The sequence below is a fragment of the Chenopodium album genome, chromosome 27 (assembly GCF_948465745.1).
Source record: "Chenopodium album chromosome 27, dcCheAlbu1.1, whole genome shotgun sequence".
Lineage (NCBI taxonomy): Eukaryota > Viridiplantae > Streptophyta > Magnoliopsida > Caryophyllales > Amaranthaceae > Chenopodium > Chenopodium album.
The window spans coordinates 328,000-348,355 of NC_137860.1; the positions used below are offsets into that span (position 1 = coordinate 328,000).

The window sequence follows — 20,356 nt, forward strand, 5'->3', positions numbered from 1 at the left end:
TAATGGTGGCCAGTGATAGGTTATGTATTGTGCTTAGAATTCTTCATTGTCATTCTGAATTTTGGAAAATAAATAAATATGCGTGTGAATTATGAAACCCATGCACCGTGCTAGGCTAAACCTTCAATACAAATGCTCTCCTACAACTTAGGTAATCAGGTGCACGATTTTAATTTTTGAAAAATTATTATAATACGTAATATTAATACTATATAGTTATGTTAAATAAAAAAAATCTAACAAGAAAAACCTTTGGATTCTTACAGTTGTCCAAAAGGGTCACCCTTAGTGGGCTGCCCTTGTAACCTGGAAAATGGTAATAATTGCATATTGTTTTGTTTGACTGTCTAGTGTCTACTACTATAATTAGCTTTTTCACACACAAACCTTTTACCCTCTCTTTGAATATCACCTCTAAACATCAACAATTATTGATGACCCCACTATTGTAACTTCATGTTCTCTTTAATCTCAACACCAATTCTTGAACCCAAATAAATATAAATTATGTTAATTGTCATCCCTTTTCGATCTTAAACTTGATTAATTAACAAAGTCTAAACATATACTACTATATGCAAGCTCACGTGTATACAGAGAGATTATCATACTATTACGTACAAACTATGGTTTTATTTATCAATTACACTTATCAATACAATCATAATCGATCATAGCAGTAACAAAAGTTGACTAGAAAAAGAGTGAAAATATAGGCCAAAATTTCAAAAAGGAGATAAAAAAAGCAACTTTACAAAGAGGGATCCAGTATTACTATTACTATTACTATTACTACTTAGTAGAGTTACTACTATAGTATAGTAGTATGATGACTATAAAATTGGTAATTCAATCAATTGTTGGTTGTTTATAACTTCATAAACATTTAGCAGATATTAGGGCCAAATCCTACAAAACCATTGGAACCATCAATAGATATTTGAATACCCTCTTGTTGAATGTTTCCTATGATGGATAGTCCTGAAGATGAAGGAGCAAAAGCGAAGCAAAACGTACCCGCTTCGTCTATAGGGATCAAGAAGTTCTTGGCCGGGAGGGTTAGTATTGGCCCGTCCGTAAAGTAGAAAGATACGGTCGGGACTCGTACTGACCCGAACCCGGCTAGATTATAACATGTGTCGAATATTGACACCCCTGAGGCCCGGGGGAGGTTGGCGGTTTGGGTCAGGAATGAGTCTCGAAATGCTTGGTAGGCGGTGGTAGGAAACCTGGTCACGGCCGTGCCCGTGTCCATGACCACTCCACCGTCTCCTGACCCGGTGAGGTCAAACACACCTTCAGGGAGCGGGACTCGGACCCCGCCTACCCCGAGTCCCATAAGCCCTATGTAGTAGAAGCTAGGGGCTCGGGGGCTGCGGACCAAGTTGATCCAAGCAGCTCCCACGGGCATAGCTTCTCGTCCAAATACTAGTGAGCCGGGGGTACCAGACCCCCGGCTCACTAGACAATAACTAAAGGCCCCACCAGTTTGACCCCCAAGTTGGCCCACAAAAGACATGGACCCACCACCTAATCCCAACAAACCAGCAGCCCCAACAAACATGCCTTGATTACTATGTCCACAACCCATAGCAACGTTTCTTACAACAGTCCCACCAATTGTGATAGTCTCAAATGCAAGGTTCCCCTTGGTGTAAGATCCGTCACTGTATAGCACCTCGTACCGGCATCGGTCCGCGTGGCTGCAACCCGAGTTTTGAATCCGACTACACACGGACGACGAGCAGGAGACACCCGAATACGAGGCTGATTGGGCCGGGTTGAATACCGGGTCAGATTGTTTGTAACATTGTTTACAAGGTTGGCATTGTACCCAAACAATGTCACTTCCTGAGTCAATGACAACATATTGTTTTCTAGGAGGACTTCCTACTCCTAACCTTATGAAATACTCTCCACTCCCTTGATCCATACCCGATACCACGTCCGACCCGAATGACTCCACCATCTTGTAATCATCCACACCACTAGTGTTAGTAATCGAAAGCCGGTGAGTAAGGCCGGCAACTCGCTTGATGTCGCGCTGTATTCGGAGCGAGAATCGATGGGTGTGATCATGCTTGTGCTTGCCAGACGACGATAGTTTATTGCTAAGCTTGTCCCTATGAATGAGATTGAACTTGAAGTTCAAACTTGAATTCTTATTGTTGTTGTTGTTGTCATTGGATAATAATGTAACAATCTTTTGTTCATTAAATTTAGGAAGAGGATGATGATGATGATGATCGATATCTAATTTTGTAGGACGAGAATAATGCTTACTTTGAAGCTTATTGGAGGATATTTCTTTAGGGACATTCAAGTGTTGGAAATTTGGGTAGGATGTCACACGATTGGTGGTTTTGTGGGTGGCTGCGACACACGAAAGGCGGAGAAACACTAGTATCGTGGTTGTGGCCACCACTTGAAGAGGAAAGGAGTTGATAGAGAAACATGATATGGTACTAGTTTGAACTAGTCTTCTTTTGTGGAGTGTCATTTGGTTGCAATTATTATGTAGTACCAAGTATGTGTTTATGTGTGTTTTGTTTTGTGGGTTTAAAAAGTGGGATAATTAGAAAGTGAATGAAATGTGAGATTTTTGGGGGTGAAGAGAGGGAGGATTTATTGGTATTGGGTTTGGAAAAAAATGAAATAGTGAAAAGCAATGCAAAGAAATGATTGTTGACTTTGATGGCCCATTGGTCTGAGTTAATGTTGTTGTGTGATGGGGTATGATTAGGATAAAGTTGTGTTGTATGTAAATTTTACCAATTTCATTGTATTTTGTATGAGGTAGGTAGTATGTAGTAAAGAGGGCAGAGGAATTTTTAGTGAGCAGTGAAATCATCTTTGTTTGTCCTTTTTAGAAGGGGGAAATAGTTGTGGTTGTAATTGAGTGATTGACTATGAGATTGTATTTGTATTCACATTACTGCAATACCCCAAGTAGGGAATGTAACCCCTCTTTTATAGGGCATCTACACAAAGCCTATTACATAGTGCATATCAGCATATTCATGGACGAAGCTATATATGTTGTAACCAAGGCTTATGGGCATGTACATTTCATCGTTGTTTTTAATTTGTAATCCCTTTAATTTGTTCTTAAATTATATATTTGTCTCATAGATAAATTTTATTTTATTATGGAGCCTCAATTAATAAAATTTCAAGAACTGTAATTGGTAGTCAAACGTAGCTATAGCATCAATGTTAAGGTTATAAGATGAATCCCTACCAACTACTTTATCAGTGTTATTATGTTATCAACTAATGTAAATTTCCTACACATAAAATCTTCATACACAGCTCATGCTTTTCCATAAATAATTATATATCCCCAATCTCCCAACAACAAAAAAAAAAAAAAAAAAAAAAAAAAAAAAAAAAAAAAAAATTAAAAAAAGGATTATGCATGCATTATATTAGGATATAACTACATACTTGATAGGTTATGGAGTGTTAATGGAACATGAAAAGGTTAGAGAATACAATATACAGTAGCCTTTATAATAAGGTGCGCTTTAAAGCTAAGACATAGATAGGTAGACAAACTAATTCCACTATACATGCTCGCATTAGTTTACCTATCTATATTAGCTTGGACTTACGTAGTATATATATTTTAAATTAATCCATGACTTTTCAGTTTTAACCACAACAATAAGCTATATTTTCTATAACTATGTATGCTAATGTTGCTTTTACACTTCAGCAGCCTGCTTTGTGCTTAATTAATTAAATGTTGCTCCTTTACCAAAAAAAAAAAAAATTAAATGTTGCTCCTTATGTCATACTTGCGCTCACAAACTTAAATCGGGTCGGTTTTAGATCAAGCCGTCTAACATCATGACAGATTAATTCTGGCTTAACTTTTATTTTGACCCCTTTATCTAAACAAGTCGGGTTCAGGTTGGGGATGTTGACCCGTGTATATGTAAACAGATCATTCTAAACCCGACCCAACCTATACTATTTATTGCCAGCTCTACTTTTTTTTTTTTTGTATATGCCTCCTTCCATTGGCTAAGGGTCATTTCTGGGCTTAATGTAACTAATTAACTGCTATATCTAGCTAAGAAAAAAACATTATATATGACTCCGAAATTCGTATCATACAATTCTGTGAGTTTTTAAAACCAGGTCTCAAAAGTTCCAAATTTGCTCCAATTTCGTGTATTATTATAGCTTTCAAAGGACATATTTTAGACACGAGAAGATTACGCATTGAGGTACGTTTTGGTGTTCCCAAAGGGCCTCAAGATGCTTACTTGGTGCCTGGAACAATCTCATTTATTCCTTGAAATGGTACACCCTTATCATCATGTCTTAAGATGTCTTCTCTTGTCTTATCCGTGTGGCTTGGGGGGGGGGGTACTCTTGAGATCATATAAGGTGGTTTGAAACCATAAGACACCTATGAAATATAAGAATAGTGATGACATATTATGTACAAATATTGAATTTTGACATTATTTTACAATTCATGAATTATAATGATGTCACATAATAAGTACAATGAAGTGATGTGACTTGAATGAAGTGATGATTTGAATGAAATTAGGGGATACATCTCGGGATCATATAATGTCGTTTGGAACCATATATGATCATTATATGCTGTTAAAAATGTCCGAGATTGGCTAGAATTAATGAAATCGATGCAAGTTGTAAACCGATAAAATGACAATTTAAAGGCGTATTGGATAGTGTTACCCACACAAATAGGCTCCTGGGGTGTATTGGGTCCATGTTAAGCGCCTCGACAATTTTTGTTTTCGGGTAAAAAAAGTCAATAATTGTCCAAACTTGATGGCTATAATACACGATTTCGGGTCAATTTTTGACATTTATCAAAAAATGAAATGAATGCGTGGGAGTTACTCTTGAGATCATATAAGGTAGTTTGAAACAGAAAGACTCCTATAAAATATAAGAATAGTGATGACATATTATGTACAAAGATTGAAGCTTGACTTTATTTTACAATTCATGAAATATAATGATGTCACATAAGTACAGTGAAGTGATGCGACTTGAATGAAGTAATGATTGAGGGTTTAACGGTTTAGGATTTCCCTTACTTATCATTTTTTAATCAATTAGGAAGCATCGCTACGATTCGTCTCCTCCACCTTATTCCCTAAAAACACTTATATTTTGGAAGACGAGGTTAGCAATGCTTCTTATATGCTAAAAAATACTAAGTATGGGATTAAAACAAGTCAAAATAATTAAGTGTTAGGATGTTAGATGGTGCTAAGGGGCGTGTGGCATGCGCACAAGACATGTGCACCCAAGAACAACGCATAAAAACATATATTTTCGTTACTAAAGGGCATGTTGACTTTGCCTTAAGTCATGATGACTAAGGATGAATGAGACGGTTCCGATCACTATTTATGACTCCTAAGGCCCTTTGGGAACCCGTGGAAGTACCTGGACTCATAATCTCGTCGGGTGAAAAAATGATATTCGGAAGCCAAATTTAAAGGATATAATACACGAAATTGGAACAACTTGGTGCCCGGTGTCAAAAATTCACGGAACACTATGGGATGCGTCCCGGGGTCAGACAATATTGTTTAGACCCATATGTGACCATTATTCGGCAACATAAAGGCCCCTTAAAAAGCTTATAGCCAATAAAAGACGCGTGTACGAAAACGGGTAAATTGGATGTTTAAATGAAAGTTTGATGGTTCTTCCCACCCAATTGGACTCCCGGAGGGTATTTGGGTCCATGGTAAACGTTTCGACAATTTTTATTTTCGGGCAAAAAAAAAAAAACTAAAAAATTCTCTAAATTGAAGGCTATTATCCACGCTTTTCAAGCAATTTTGGAGGTTTCGAGACCCGGTGTCGGAATGTCTCGAGATACTAGGGAATACATCTTGGGATCATATAATGTCGTTTGGAACCATATATGATCATTATATGCTGTTAAAAATGTCTGAGGTTGGCTTGAATTAATTAAATCGATGCAAGTTGTAAACCGATAAAATGAAAATTTAAAGGAATATTGGATAGTGTTACCCACACAAATAGGCTCCTGCGGTGTATTAGGGTCCATGATAAGCGCCTCGACAGTATTTGTTTCAGGGTAATAAAAAGTTCAATAATTGTCCAAAATTAAAGGCTATATAATACACGATTTTGGTCAATTTTTGATATTTATCAATAAAAGGCCTAAACGCGTGGGGTGGGAGGTACTCCTGGGATCATAAAAGGTGGTTTTAAACCATATAACACCTATATATGAAATATAAGAATAGTGATGACATATTATGTACAAAGATTTAATTTTGACTTTATTTTACAATTGATGAAATATAAAGATGTCACATAAGTACAGTGAAGTGATGTGACTTGAATAAAGTGATGATTTAGGGTTTTAGGGTTTATGATTTCCTGTACTAATCATTTTTTAGCAATTAAGAAGCACCGGTTCGATTCGCCTCCTCCACCTTATTCGCTAATAATACCTATATTTTGGAAAACGAGGTTAGCAATGTTTCTTATATGCTAAAAAACGCTAAGTATAAAATTAAGGCAAGTCAAAAATATCTAAAACTAGGATGTTAGATTGTGCTAAGGGGCGTGTGGCATGCGCACAAGACATGTGCACCCAAGAACAGCGCATACAAACAAATATTTTCAATTCGTCACTAGAGGGCATGTCGACTTTACCTTAAGTCATGATGATTAAAAATGAATGAGACGGTTCCGATCACTATTTATGACTCCTAAGGCCCTTTGGGAACCCGTGGAAGTACATGGACTCATAATCTTGTCGGGCGAAACAATGATATTCGGAAGCCAAATTTAAAGGCTATAATACACGAAATTGGAGCAATTTGTGGCCCGGTGTCAAAAATTCACGGAACACTATGGAATGCGTCCAGGGGTCAGACAATATTGTTTAGACCCATATGTGACCATTATTCGGCAACATAAAGGCCCCTTAGAAAGCTTATAACCAATAAAAGACGAGTGTACGAAAACGGGTAAATTGGATGTTTAAATGAAAGTTTGATGGTTCTTCCCACCCAATTGGACTCCCGGAGGGTATTTAGGTCCATGGTAAACGTTTCGACAATTTTTATTTGCGGGCAAAAAAAAAAAAGTAAAAAATTCTCAAAATTGAAGGCTATTATCCACGCTTTTCAAGCAATTTTGGAGGTTTCGAGACCCGGTGTCGGAATGTCTCGAGATACTAGGGGATACATCTCGGGATCATATAATGTCGTTTGGAACCATATATGATCATTATATGCTGTTAAAAATGTCTGAGGTTGGCTTGAATTAATTAAATCGATGCAAGTTGTAAACCGATAAAATGACAATTTAAAGGCATATTGGATAGTGTTACCCACACAAATAGGCTCCTGCGGTGTATTAGGGTCCATGATAAGCGCCTCGATAGTATTTGTTTCAGGGTAATAAAAAGTTCAATAATTGTCCAAAATTAAAGGCTATATAATACACGATTTTGGTCAATTTTTGATATTTATCAATAAAAGGCCTGAACGCGTGGGCCGTGGGGTGGGAGGTACACCTGGGATCATAAAAGGTGGTTTTAAACCATATAACACTTATATATGAAATATAAGAATAGTGATGACATATTATGTACAAAGATTTAATTTTGACTTTATTTTACAATTGATGAAATATAAAGATGTCACATAAGTACAGTGAAGTGATGTGACTTGAATAAAGTGATGATTTAGGGTTTTAGGGTTTAGGATTTCCCGTACTAATCAATTTTTAGCAATTAAGAAGCACCGGCTCGATTCGCCTCCTCCACCTTATTCGCTAATAATACTTATATTTTGGAAAACGAGGTTAGCAATGTTTCTTATATGCTAAAAAAATGCTAAGTATAGGATTAAGACAAGTCAAAAAAGTCTAAAATTAGGATGTTAGATTGTGTTAAGGGGCGTGTGGCATGCGCACAAGACATGTGCACCCAAGAACAGCGCATACAAACAAATATTTTCGTCACTAGAGGGCATGTCGACTTTACATTAAGTCATGATGATTAAAAATGAATGAGACGGTTCCGATCACTATTTATGACTTCTAAGGCCCTTTGGGAACCCGTGGAAGTACCTGGACTCATAATCTCTTCGGGTGAAAAAAAGATATTCGGAAGCCAAATTTAAAGGCTATAATACACGAAATTGGAGCAATTTGGGGCCCGGTGTCAAAAATTCACGGAACACTATGGGATGCATCCGGGGGTCAAACAATATTGTTTGACCCATATGTAACCATTTTTCGGCAACATAAAGGCCCCTTAGAAAGCTTATAGAAAATAAAAGACGCGTGTACGAAAACGGGTAAATTGGATGTTTAAATGAAAGTTTGATGGTTCTTCCCACCCAATCGGACTCCCGGAGGGTAATTGGGTCCATGGTAAACGTTTCGACAATTTTTATTTTCGGGCAAAAAAAAAAGTCAAAAATTCTCAAAATTGAAGGCTATTATCCACGCTTTTCAAGTAATTTTGGAGGTTTCGAGACCAGGTGTCGGAAAGTCTCGAGATACTAGCGGATACATCTCGGGATCATACAATGTCGTTTGGAACCATATATGATCATCATATGCTGTTAAAAATGTCCGAGATTGGCTTGAATTAATGAAATCGATGCAAGTTGTAAACTGATAAAATGACAATTTAAAGGCATATTGGATAGTGTTACCCACACAAATAGGCTCCTGGGGTGTATTAGGGTCCATGGTAAGCGCCTCGACAGTATTTGTTTCCGGACAAAAAAAAATTCAATGATTGTCCAAAATTAAAGGCTATATATTACACGATTACGGTCATTTTTTGATATTTATCAATAAAAGGCCTGAATGCGTGGGATGGGGGGTAATACTGAGATCATAAAAGGTGGTTTTAGACCATATAACACCTATATATGAAATATAAGAATAGTGATGATATATTATGTACAAAGATTGAATTTTGACTTTATTTTACAATTCATGAAAAATATAATGATGTCACATATGTATAGTGAAGTGATGTGACTTGAATGAAGTGATGATTTAGGGTTTTAGGGTTTAGAATTTTCCGTACTTAGCATTTTTTAGCAAGTAAGAATTAACGCTTTGATTCGTCTCCTCCACCTTATTTCCTAAAAACACTTATATTTACGGAAACGAGGTTAGCAATGCTTCTTATATGCTAAAAAATGCTAAGTATGGGATTAAAACAAGTCAAAATGTTTAAGTGTTAGGATGTTAGATGGTGCTAGGGGGCGTGTGGCATGCGCACAAGACATGTGCACCCAAGGACAACGCATAAAAACAAATATTTTCGTCGCTAGAGGTCATGTCGACTTTGCCTTAAGTCATGATAATTAAGGATAAATGAGACGTTTCCGATCACTATTTACGACTCCTAAGGCCCTTTGGGAACCTGTGGAAGTACCTGGACTCATAATCTCGTCGGGTGAAAAAATGATATTCGGAAGCCAAATTTAAAGGCTATAATACACGAAATTGGAGCAATTTGGGGCCCGGTGTCAAAAATTCACGGAACACTATGGGATGCGTCCCGGGGTCAGAAAATATTGTTTGGACCCATATGTGACCATTATTCGGCAACATAAAGGCCCCTTAGAAAGCTTATAGCCAATAAAAGACGCGTGTACGAAAACGGGTAAATTGGATGTTTAAATGAAAGTTTGATGGTTCTTCCCACCCAATTGGACTTCCAGAGGGTATTTGGGTCCATGGTAAACGTTTCGACAATTTTTATTTTCGGGCAAAAAAAAAGTAAAAAATTCTCTAAATTGAAGGCTATTATCCACGCTTTTCAAGCAATTTTGGAGGTTTCGAGACACGGTGTCGGAATGTCTCGAGATACTAGGGGATACATCTCGGGATCATATAATGTCGATTGGAACCATATATGATAATTATATGCTGTTAAAAATGTCTGAGGTTGGCTTGAATTAATTAAATCGATGCAAGTTGTAAACCGATAAAATGACAATTTAAAGCTAAGGCATATTGGATAGTGTTACCCACACAAATAGGCTCCTGCGGTGTATTATGGTCCATGATAAGCGCCTCGACAGTATTTGTTTCAGGGTAATAAAAAGTTCAATAATTGTCCAAAATTAAAGGCTATATAATACACGATTTTGGTCAATTTTTGATATTTATCAATAAAAGGCTTGAACGCGTGGGGTGGGAGGTACACCTGGGATTATAAAAGGTGGTTTTAAACCATATAACACCTGTATATGAAATATAAGAATAGTGATGACATATTATGTACAAAGATTTAATTTTGACTTTATTTTACAATTGATGAAATATAAAGATGTCACATAAGTACAGTGAAGTGATATGACTTGAATAAAATGATGATTTAGGGTTTTAGGATTTAGGATTTCTCGTACTAATCATTTTTTAGCAATTAAGAAGCACCGGTTCGATTCGCCTCCTCCACCTTATTCGCTAATAATACCTATATTTTGGAAAACGAGGTTAGCAATGTTTCTTATATGCTAAAAAAATGCTAAGTATAGGATTAAGCTAAGACAAGTCAAAAAAGTCTAAAATTAGGATGTTAGATTGTGCTAAGGGGCGTGTGGCATGCGCACAAGACATGTGCACCCAAGAACAGCGCATACAAACAAATATTTTCGTCACTAGAGGGCATGTCGACTTTACCTTAAGTCATGATGATTAAAAATGAATGAGACGGTTCCGATCACTATTTATGACTCCTAAGGCCCTTTGGGAACCCGTGGAAGTACCTGGACTCATAATCTCTTCGGGTGAAAAAATGATATTCGGAAGCCAAATTTAAAGGCTATAATACACGAAATTGGAGCAATTTGGGGCCCGGTGTCAAAAATTCACGAAACACTATGGGATGCGTCCGGGGGTCAGACAATATTGTTTGACCCATATGTAACCATTTTTCGGCAACATAAAGGCCCCTTAGAAAGCTTGTAGAAAATAAAAGACGCGTGTACGAAAACGGGTAAATTGGATGTTTAAATGAAAGTTTGATGGTTCTTCCCACCCAATTGGACTCCCGGAGGGTAATTGGGTCCATGGTAAACGTTTCGACAATTTTTATTTAATGGCAAAAAAAAAAAGTCAAAAATTCTCAAAATTGAAGGCTATTATCCACGCTTTTCAAGTAATTTTGGAGGTTTCGAGACCAGGTGTCGGAAAGTCTCGAGATACTAGCGGATACATCTCGGGATCATACAATGTCGTTTGGAACCATATATGATCATCATGTGCTGTTAAAAATGTCCGAGATTGGCTTGAATTAATGAAATCGATGCAAGTTGTAAACCGATAAAATGACAATTTAAAGGCATATTGGATAGTGTTACCCACACAAATAGGCTCCTGGGGTGTATTAGGATCCATGGTAAGCGCCTCGACAGTATTTGTTTCCGGGCAAAAGAAAATTCAATGATTGTCCAAAATTAAAGGCTATATATTACACGATTTCGGTCATTTTTTGTTATTTATCAATAAAAGGCCTGAATGCGTGGGATGGGGGGTAATCCTGAGATCATAAAAGGTGGTTTTAGACCATATAACACCTATATATGAAATATAAGAATAGTGATGATATATTATGTACAAAGATTGAATTTTGACTTTATTTTACAATTCATGAAAAATATAATGATGTCACATATGTATAGTGAAGTGATGTGACTTGAATGAAGTGATGATTTAGGGTTTTAGGGTTTAGAATTTTCCGTACTTAGCATTTTTTAGCAAGTAAGAATTAACGCTTTGATTCGTCTCCTCCACCTTATTTCCTAAAAACACTTATATTTACGGAAACGAGGTTAGCAATGCTTCTTATATGCTAAAAAATGCTAAGTATGGGATTAAAACAAGTCAAAATGTTTAAGTGTTAGGATGTTAGATGGTGCTAGGGGGCGTGTGGCATGCGCACAAGACATGTGCACCCAAGGACAACGCATAAAAACAAATATTTTCGTCGCTAGAGGGCATGTCGACTTTGCCTTAAGTCATGATAATTAAGGATAAAAGAGACGTTTCCGATCACTATTTACGACTCCTAAGGCCCTTTGGGAACCTGTGGAAGTACCTGGACTCATATCTCATCGGGTGAAAAAATGATATTCGGAAGCCAAATTTAAAGGCTATAATACACGAAATTGGAGCAATTTGGGGCCCGGTGTCAAAAATTCACGGAACACTATGGGATGCGTCCCGGGGTCAGACAATATTGTTTGGACCCATATGTGACCATTATTCGGCAACATAAAGGCCCCTTAGAAAGCTTATAGCCAATAAAAGACGCGTGTACGAAAACGGGTAAATTGGATGTTTAAATGAAAGTTTGATGGTTCTTCCCACCCAATTGGACTCCTAGAGAGTATTTGGGTCCACAGTAAACGTTTCGACAATTTTTATTTTCGGGCAAAAAAAAAAGTCAAAAATTTTCAAAATTGAAGGCTATTATCCACGCTATTCAAGCAATTTTGGAGGTTTCGAGACCCGGTGTCGGAAAGTCTCGAGATACTAGGGGATACATCTCGGGATCATATAATGTCGTTTGGAACCATATATGATCATTATATGCTCATAAAAATGTCCGAGGTTGGCTTGATATAATGAAATCGATGCAAGTTGTAAACCGATAAAATGACAATTTAAAGGCATATTGGATAGTGTTACCCACACAAATAGGCTCCTGCGGTGTATTAGGGTCCATGGTTAGCGCCTCGACAATATTTGTTTCCGGGTAAAAAAAAATTCAATTGTCCAAAATTAAAGGCTATATAATACACGATTTTGGTCAATTTTTGATATTTATCAATAAAAGGCCTGAACGCGTGGGGTGGGGGGTACTCCTGGGATCATAAAAGGTGGTTTTAAACAATATAACACCTATATATGAAATATAAGAATAGTGATGATATATTATGTACAAAGATTGAATTTTTACTTTATTTTACAATTTATGAAATATAATGATGTCACATATGTATAGTGAAGTGATGTGACTTGAATGAAGTGATGATTTAATTTAGGGTTTTAGGGTTTAGAATTTCCCCTACTTAGCATTTTTTAGCAAGTAAGAATTAACGCTTCGATTCGTCTCCCCCACCTTATTCCCTAAAAACACTTATATTTTGGAAAACGAGGTTAGCAATGCTTCTTATATGCTAAAAAATGCTAATTATGGGATTAAAACAAGTTAAAATGTTTAAGTATTAGGATGTTAGATGGTGCTAGGGGGCGTGTGGCATGCGCACAAGACATGTGCACCCAAGGACAACACATAAAAACAAATATTTTCGTCACTAGAGGGCATGTCGACTTTGCCTGAAGTCATGATTATTAAGGATGAATGAGACGGTTCCGATCACTATTTATGACTCCTAAGACCCTTTGGGAACCCGTGGAAGTACCTGGACTCATAATCTCGTCGGGTGAAAAAATGATATTATTCAGAAGCCAAATTAGATATAATACACGAAATCGGAGCAATTCAGGGTTCGGTGTCAAAAATTCCCAGAACACTACGGGAAGCTTCCCGGGGTCATATAATATTATTTAGACCCATATATGACCATTATTCGGCTACATAAAGGCGATTTTGAAAGTTTATAGCCAACAAAAGACGGGTGTACGAAAACGGGTAAATTGGTTGTTTAAATGAAAGTTGGATGGTTCCACCCACCTAATTGGACACCCGGAGGATATTTTGGTCCATGGTAAACGTCTCGACAATTTTTATTTTCAGGCCAATAAAAGGTCAAAAAATTTCAAAATTGAAGGCTATTATTCACGCTTTTCAAGCAATTTTGTAGGTTTTGGGACCCGGTGTCGGAAACTTTTTAGATACTAGGGGATACATCTCGGGGTCATATAATGTCGTTTTGACCCATATATGATCATTATACGCTGTTAAAAATGTCCGTGGTTGGCTTGAATTAATGAAATCGATGCAAGTTGTAAGCCGATAAAATGACAATTTAAAGGCATATTGGATGGTGTTACCCACACAAATAGGCTCATGGGGTGTATTAGGGTCCATGGTAAGCCCCTCGACAGTATTTGTTTCCGGGTCATAAAAAGTCAATAATTGTCCAAAATTGAAGGCTATAATACACGATTTCGGGTCAATTTTTGACATTTATCAAAATAGGCGCGAACGCGTAGGAGGGGTTCTCTTGGGATCATAAAAGGTTGTTTGAAACCATAAGATACCTATGAAATATAAGAATAGTGATGACATATTATCTACAAAGATTTAATTTTGATTTTATTTTATAATTGATGAAATATAAAGATGTCACATAAGTACAGGGAAGTGATGTGACTTGAATAAAGTGATGATTTAGGGTTTCAGGGTTTAGGATTTCCCGTACTAAGCATTTTTAGCAATTAAGAAGCACCGCTTCGATTCGTCTCCTCCACTTTATTCGCTAAAAACATCTATATTTTGGAAAACGAGGTTAGCAATGCTTCTTATATGCTAAAAAAATGCTAAGTATAGGATTAAGACATGTCAAAAAGTCTAAGTGTTAGGATGTTAGATGGTGCTAGGGGGCGTGTGGCATGCGCACAAGACATGTGCACCCAAGGACAACGCATACAAACAAATATTTTCGTCACTAGAGTGTATGTCGACTTTGCCTTAAGTCGTGATGAATGAGATGGTTTCGATAACTATTTATGACTCCCAAGGCCCTTTGGGAACCCATGGAAGTACCTGGATTTATAATCTCGTCGAGTGGAAAAATGATATTTGGAAGCCAAATTTGAAGGCTATAATACACGAAATTGGAGCAATTGGGGCCCGGTGTCTAAAATTCACGGAACACTATGGGATGCGTCTCGAGGTCAGATAATATTGTTTAGACCCTTATATGACCATTATTTGGTTACATAAAGGCCCTTTTGAAAGCTTAAAGCCAATAAAAGACGCGTGTAATAAAATGAATAAATTGGATGTTTACATCAAAGTTGGATGTTTCTACCCACCCAATTGGACACCCGGAGGGTATTTGGGTCCATGGTTAACGTCTCGACAATTTTTATTTTCGGGCCAAAGAAAAGTAAAAAATTCTCAAAATTGAAGATTTTTTGAGCAATTTTGGAGGTTTCGGGACCCGGTGTCGGAAAGTCTCGAGATACTTATTAGGGATACATCTCTGGTTCATATAATGTCGTTTGAAACCATAGATGATAATTATATGTTGTCATAAATCATAATATTATACCCCGTATAACTGGTGTATGTAAACAGGTCGTGTTCTGGTTGGGGGTGTTAACCCCTTATATGTAAACTCGTTAACCTAAACCCGACCCAACCTATTTGTCAGCTCGATCTACATTTTTTTTTACATATGCCTCCTTTCATTGGCTAAGGTTACGGTCATCACTGGCCTTTATGTAACAAATTAATCGCTATATGTGGTTAAAAAAACATTATATATATGACTCAACAATTCACGTCCTACAATTTTGCGAGTTCTTAACATCGGGTCTCAAAAGCTCTAAAATTGCTCCAATTATGTGTGTTACAACTTTCAAATGACATATTTTAGACACGAGAAAATTATGCATTGATGTGCTTTTTGGTGTTCCCAAAGGGCCTCAGAGGCTTAATTGGTGCTTGGAACAATCTCATTTATTTATTCCTTGGTTCACCCTTATCATCATGTCTTAAGATGTCTTCTCTTGTCTTACCTAGGCGGCTTCACATTGTTATCTTGTATTGTCCTTGGTATGAGATGCATTTTCTGTCATGTCATTGTATAGACTTGCATTGGCCCTAAGACAAGCGAAGAAGCTAACCTTAATTGCAAACATACATAAAGTTTATAAAGTCTCAAGAATTAGTTTGATTCAATTATATACTACTCGTACCTTTGTTAAATATTAGTTGCAACTTTGGGGTATTATTTGAAAGACATAAAATATTGCAAGGTTGCAACTAATATTTAACGGAATTCGAAGTAGTATTACATATGTGGTTATTTTAGAAATCTGTTGCAATGGAATTGTAGTATATCTATCGTAACGTAGCTAGAGATGGATCCAATCACCAACTTGGAAAATCTTAATTTAGCTTGTTTATTTGTTCAAAAATAAGGCAAGGGCATGAGAAGTGGAGGTGGGTTTGGTGAGTGGTGGGTAGTAGCAATAAAATAAGACGACAATAGTCACGCACTAGTTTGTATGGTACGTGTGCATCAAGCTAAGACGATATTTTCTCATATTCCATTCCATTCATCTATCTAAATCTACCCCTTTTGATTTTAGTGGTTTACAAACTTTCACCACCCAATCTCCTACAACTTAAGTCAAGTTTAATTATTGAAGATACTACAATAAGATAACACACGAAATTTACATGTAATTTCACTCTTTGAACATTATATATGTATCGTATGCACTTGTTATTGTTATAAAATACTTTGTAACACTTTGATCCTTTTATTATTTATACGTAGTATATTTATTTTTGTTAACATACTGTGATGCTGAAAAATACAACAAATATGACCATTTCATTTAATAGAAGTCCAATTATTTTTTATCCAAAATCTATTCCCTAGATGTAAATTTCGATCCATTCCGTTGGTCAACTTTCTCTATTTCATATATTCACCTTACTATTATTGTGTGCAGAAACATTATGAAACCATTATGTAAGGATAGAGGGAATATGTAAAATGTAATTAGATTAGTCTCAACTCTCAAATACTATCAGTTTAAGTTAATGACAAATATGAAAGTCAAAGTTTTGCAAGTAAATTGAAACAAATCGAGAATGTAGTAATTGTATCTATGCAAATCCATCATTTGACGAGAGATAACTCATTGTTCAATCAAAGAGGCGAGATAATTATGATTATTAAAATAGTAGTTTTGGTTAATAATTAATAATAGTATAAGATACCAAATATACTTTAGTAGTTGCATGATCGTTCAACTCTTTACGTGTAGAACAATTGGCTGAATTGATAAAGACACTTAGCAACATTACAATACTAGTGATCCAAAGAAATTCGATCACTTTATAAATTCCAACCTTTTTTCTTTCACTGATTAACAAGTAATGGGTTATCTATAATGAAAAGTTGGAATTCTTTTGTTGACAAAATGGCTTCCAAGTTCAATTAATTTAAGGATAAATCAAAGTGTGATTGTTTATTTAGCCCACCTTTTTTTGCCTCTCAATCAGTATAGGGGGTTAGTTTATAAAAGATTATATGGCTTTTATAATCTTTACAGTTTTAATATATAAACCCTAAACTGCTACGTATAGTACTACTTAGCTTAACCAACTTTTTTCGGTCTATAAGTTAAAGAGCTGCGCAATTACTATATTAAAGGAATTGAAGTTAACTATATATATAGACGATTGAAATTTGATCTCAAATCATTCAGCCAGTAATCATTCAAGATGTATACCACGCAAAGTGAGCACATTCAATCATTTTTGTAGGAGACTAAGAGCAATTTATGCAGTTTATTGAAAGTGGGTGCATGCCAAACTCCTGGTTATGTAGGAGCTTTTTATCCTAGTTATTTTCGTGCACTTGTGCTTATGCTACGTACATGTGTTGGGTTCAAACTTAGGTGGCGGAGACATTTGTGGAAAGGGTGGAAGGGGGGAGCGGTTGGGGTTGAGGCAAGATGAGCCTTTGATAATGATTTGGGTACAACTCGACTTGACTCACATGTAAACCGTTTATAAGTAGAGAAACAATACACTCTATTAAACTCCGGTATTAAAAACAATGCAATATGCTTCTATGAGACAATTGTATTGATATATAGGTTTGACATTCTATGTGAGTGATATAAAAATGATTTGCATGATCAATTCTAATATTATAGTGTGACAATTATTTGAAATGATCAAGGATACATTTTTATCTCATAATTTAAGTAAGACTGTCTATCTTGTGCTATAGTTCATAATATATTGTAACACTTAATTCATAGTCATTAAATTCAAGCATGTAGAACGAATAATAACATGAATAACAAAGAGAAAAGTATATTAAAATAAAGGAGTGTTTTCCAGCGCAATTAGTAGGTTAAATGGAAAAATATGATCTCATAAAGCTACTAATTATTATTAATGCAGCTTGTGTATGCTCCCATTTATTAAATTAAATCTTCCACCTCCCATTATCACATATATTATAGAATATAAGGCTAATAAAAAAAACCAATTAATCAAAGCTAGCAATCAATTGGATCATACTATCCTTGAGCATAGGAGTGGACATGGATTACGATGGGAAGCAATAATATCATCTTATTAAATAATTTAACTAATTTGCATGAATACACGACAAGAATGTACCAAACTGATGATAAATTAGTGCAGAAAAAAATAAGATTAAGAGATTAAGTGGAATTAATGTCACCAAATTAAAATTAAAAAGGAGAGTTTAGAAAAGGACATATATATACTTCGATCTTCTGAATGGAAAGTTGGGAATACATTTGGCATGCATAAACTAGAGATTCTCAATAATTGAGCCATTATTACTACCTAAAAGTTTTCTCCATCTTAATCTTATTCTAATACAATATCATCTTTGGTATTTGTAAAGTGGCTTACAATTGGTATGTCCACAATTGATATTAATTTAATTCTTTTGCTTTTCGTCTACATACATAGTCTTCTAGCTTAATTAGAGAAGTAACTCAAGGTCTATATATGTCGAGTTTTAGAAAAATAAGTCCAAGATTTGATGTCTAAAAAATGAATAGATCAGAGAATTGATAGAACTTTGGACTTAATTTGAAAGAACCTAATTAATAAATGTCACAAAGACATTCCTCTTCTATTCTTTTTTTTTTTTTTTTGGTGAAAATTCCTCTTCTATTCTCATGTAATGTATGGATTTTTATGAATTTTGTCTATATATTTTGCCTACGTGTTAAAAAATAAATAATAAAAAAAAACCTATAGTATTTAGGTTCGTTTGAGAACAAAACCGTTCAAAAACTTTTTATTTATACACTGAATGAATATAAATAGATCTAGCTCTATATGCATATAGCTAATACAAACCTTTCAATTACTCTATTATTTTGTGCAAAATGTACCAAAAGATTTTTCATGAGTTGTTATAACATTATTGTACATTTTTATAAATTGCACAATCTACATTAGTATAAGCTAATCAAAGGGATACCTCACTTTACCCCTTAAAGATTAATTGTAGCAAGCCACTTCGGAATTCCGAACATGCATGAAAAACAATAATATGGAAGAAGAAAATCCATGGTGGGACAATGCATAGATGATGAAAATCGTGCCTAAGATTGCCACAGTGATTCCATAAAAATGTTATAACTCAAATGATTGTGAAAGTAGTCTTAGAATATATAATCTCACAACCTTGGATAGATGAAATTGAAAAATCCTTGATAAAAAGCACACAAATCTTGACAAGATTACACTTACATCAACCAATTTTGTCTCAAGTGTATATAGTTCGTCATTTCATTGAATACTACTTTTTGCACTCATCAATCAACTCTAGATGATGATGGCCAAATTCCTAAACCCTTTTTCTTCTTATTGTTTTTGTTTTTTTTCCATGGTTGATGATCAATATAGAGCATTGAGACAAACACAAGGATTTCGATCCTCTCCTAGACTCGTACACTTGCATATGTCGCGTCCAAATCAATTATTACATGGTGTATACGATTGAACAACAGATGATGTCCTAGCATTTATATATATAATTATTAGTGGAAGATAATGCTAAGTGGGTTTTAGCTATATCATTGCTACAAGATCACCAAGATTTTAACTTACTCGAAATAATTAATTTAAGGGCATGAAGCCATGCATAAATATAACTATTGAAAATAGCATGATGCAATTTATGGTCAAGAGCACCAGATTGTTTGTTAACATGTAAAATCAATTAATCAATTCCTTGTAAAAAAAGATAATGTAATAAATTATTTTTTAGAATCCTTGCGCAATGAGATAGAATTTCGAAAACTGAATTTCAAAAGATATATTTTCCAAACATTTTTTTTTTTTTTTTTTTTTTTTTTTTTTTTTTTTTTTTAAGGAAAACAATATCTCATAAATTAGATAGTATTTTTTGCAAAATTTTGATTTTGTTTGTTCCTGAAATGTTCGTAGGGATGGGAACTCTGTCGCTCATCACCTAGCTAGAATAGTACCTTTTGGCTTTGAGGGGAGTGTGGGAAAACTATTGTCCTCCCGCCATTGCTTCCTTTGCCTGGCCTACTAGTGGACAATTTGTCCAAATCTTGATTAATGGTACTTCTAGAATATCCTCAAAAAAAATAAAAT

General features: G+C 35.5%; 1 protein-coding gene across 1 annotated transcript; it reads right to left on the reverse strand.

Annotated features, from left to right (window-relative positions):
- Positions 1–763: 763 nt before the first annotated feature.
- Positions 764–2,842, reverse strand: LOC145621190 (protein ASPARTIC PROTEASE IN GUARD CELL 2-like). Its single transcript, XM_081675927.1, has one exon. The coding sequence runs from the start codon at positions 2,498–2,500 to the stop codon at positions 887–889; it is 1,614 nt and encodes a 537-aa protein (XP_081532053.1). The 5' UTR covers positions 2,501–2,842; the 3' UTR covers positions 764–886.
- Positions 2,843–20,356: the final 17,514 nt, after the last annotated feature.

Bases quoted from the DNA above. Each gene is read 5' to 3' on its own strand.
- LOC145621190 (XM_081675927.1), bottom strand. From the start codon at position 2,500: ATGACACTCCACAAAAGAAGACTAGTTCAAACTAGTACCATATCATGT.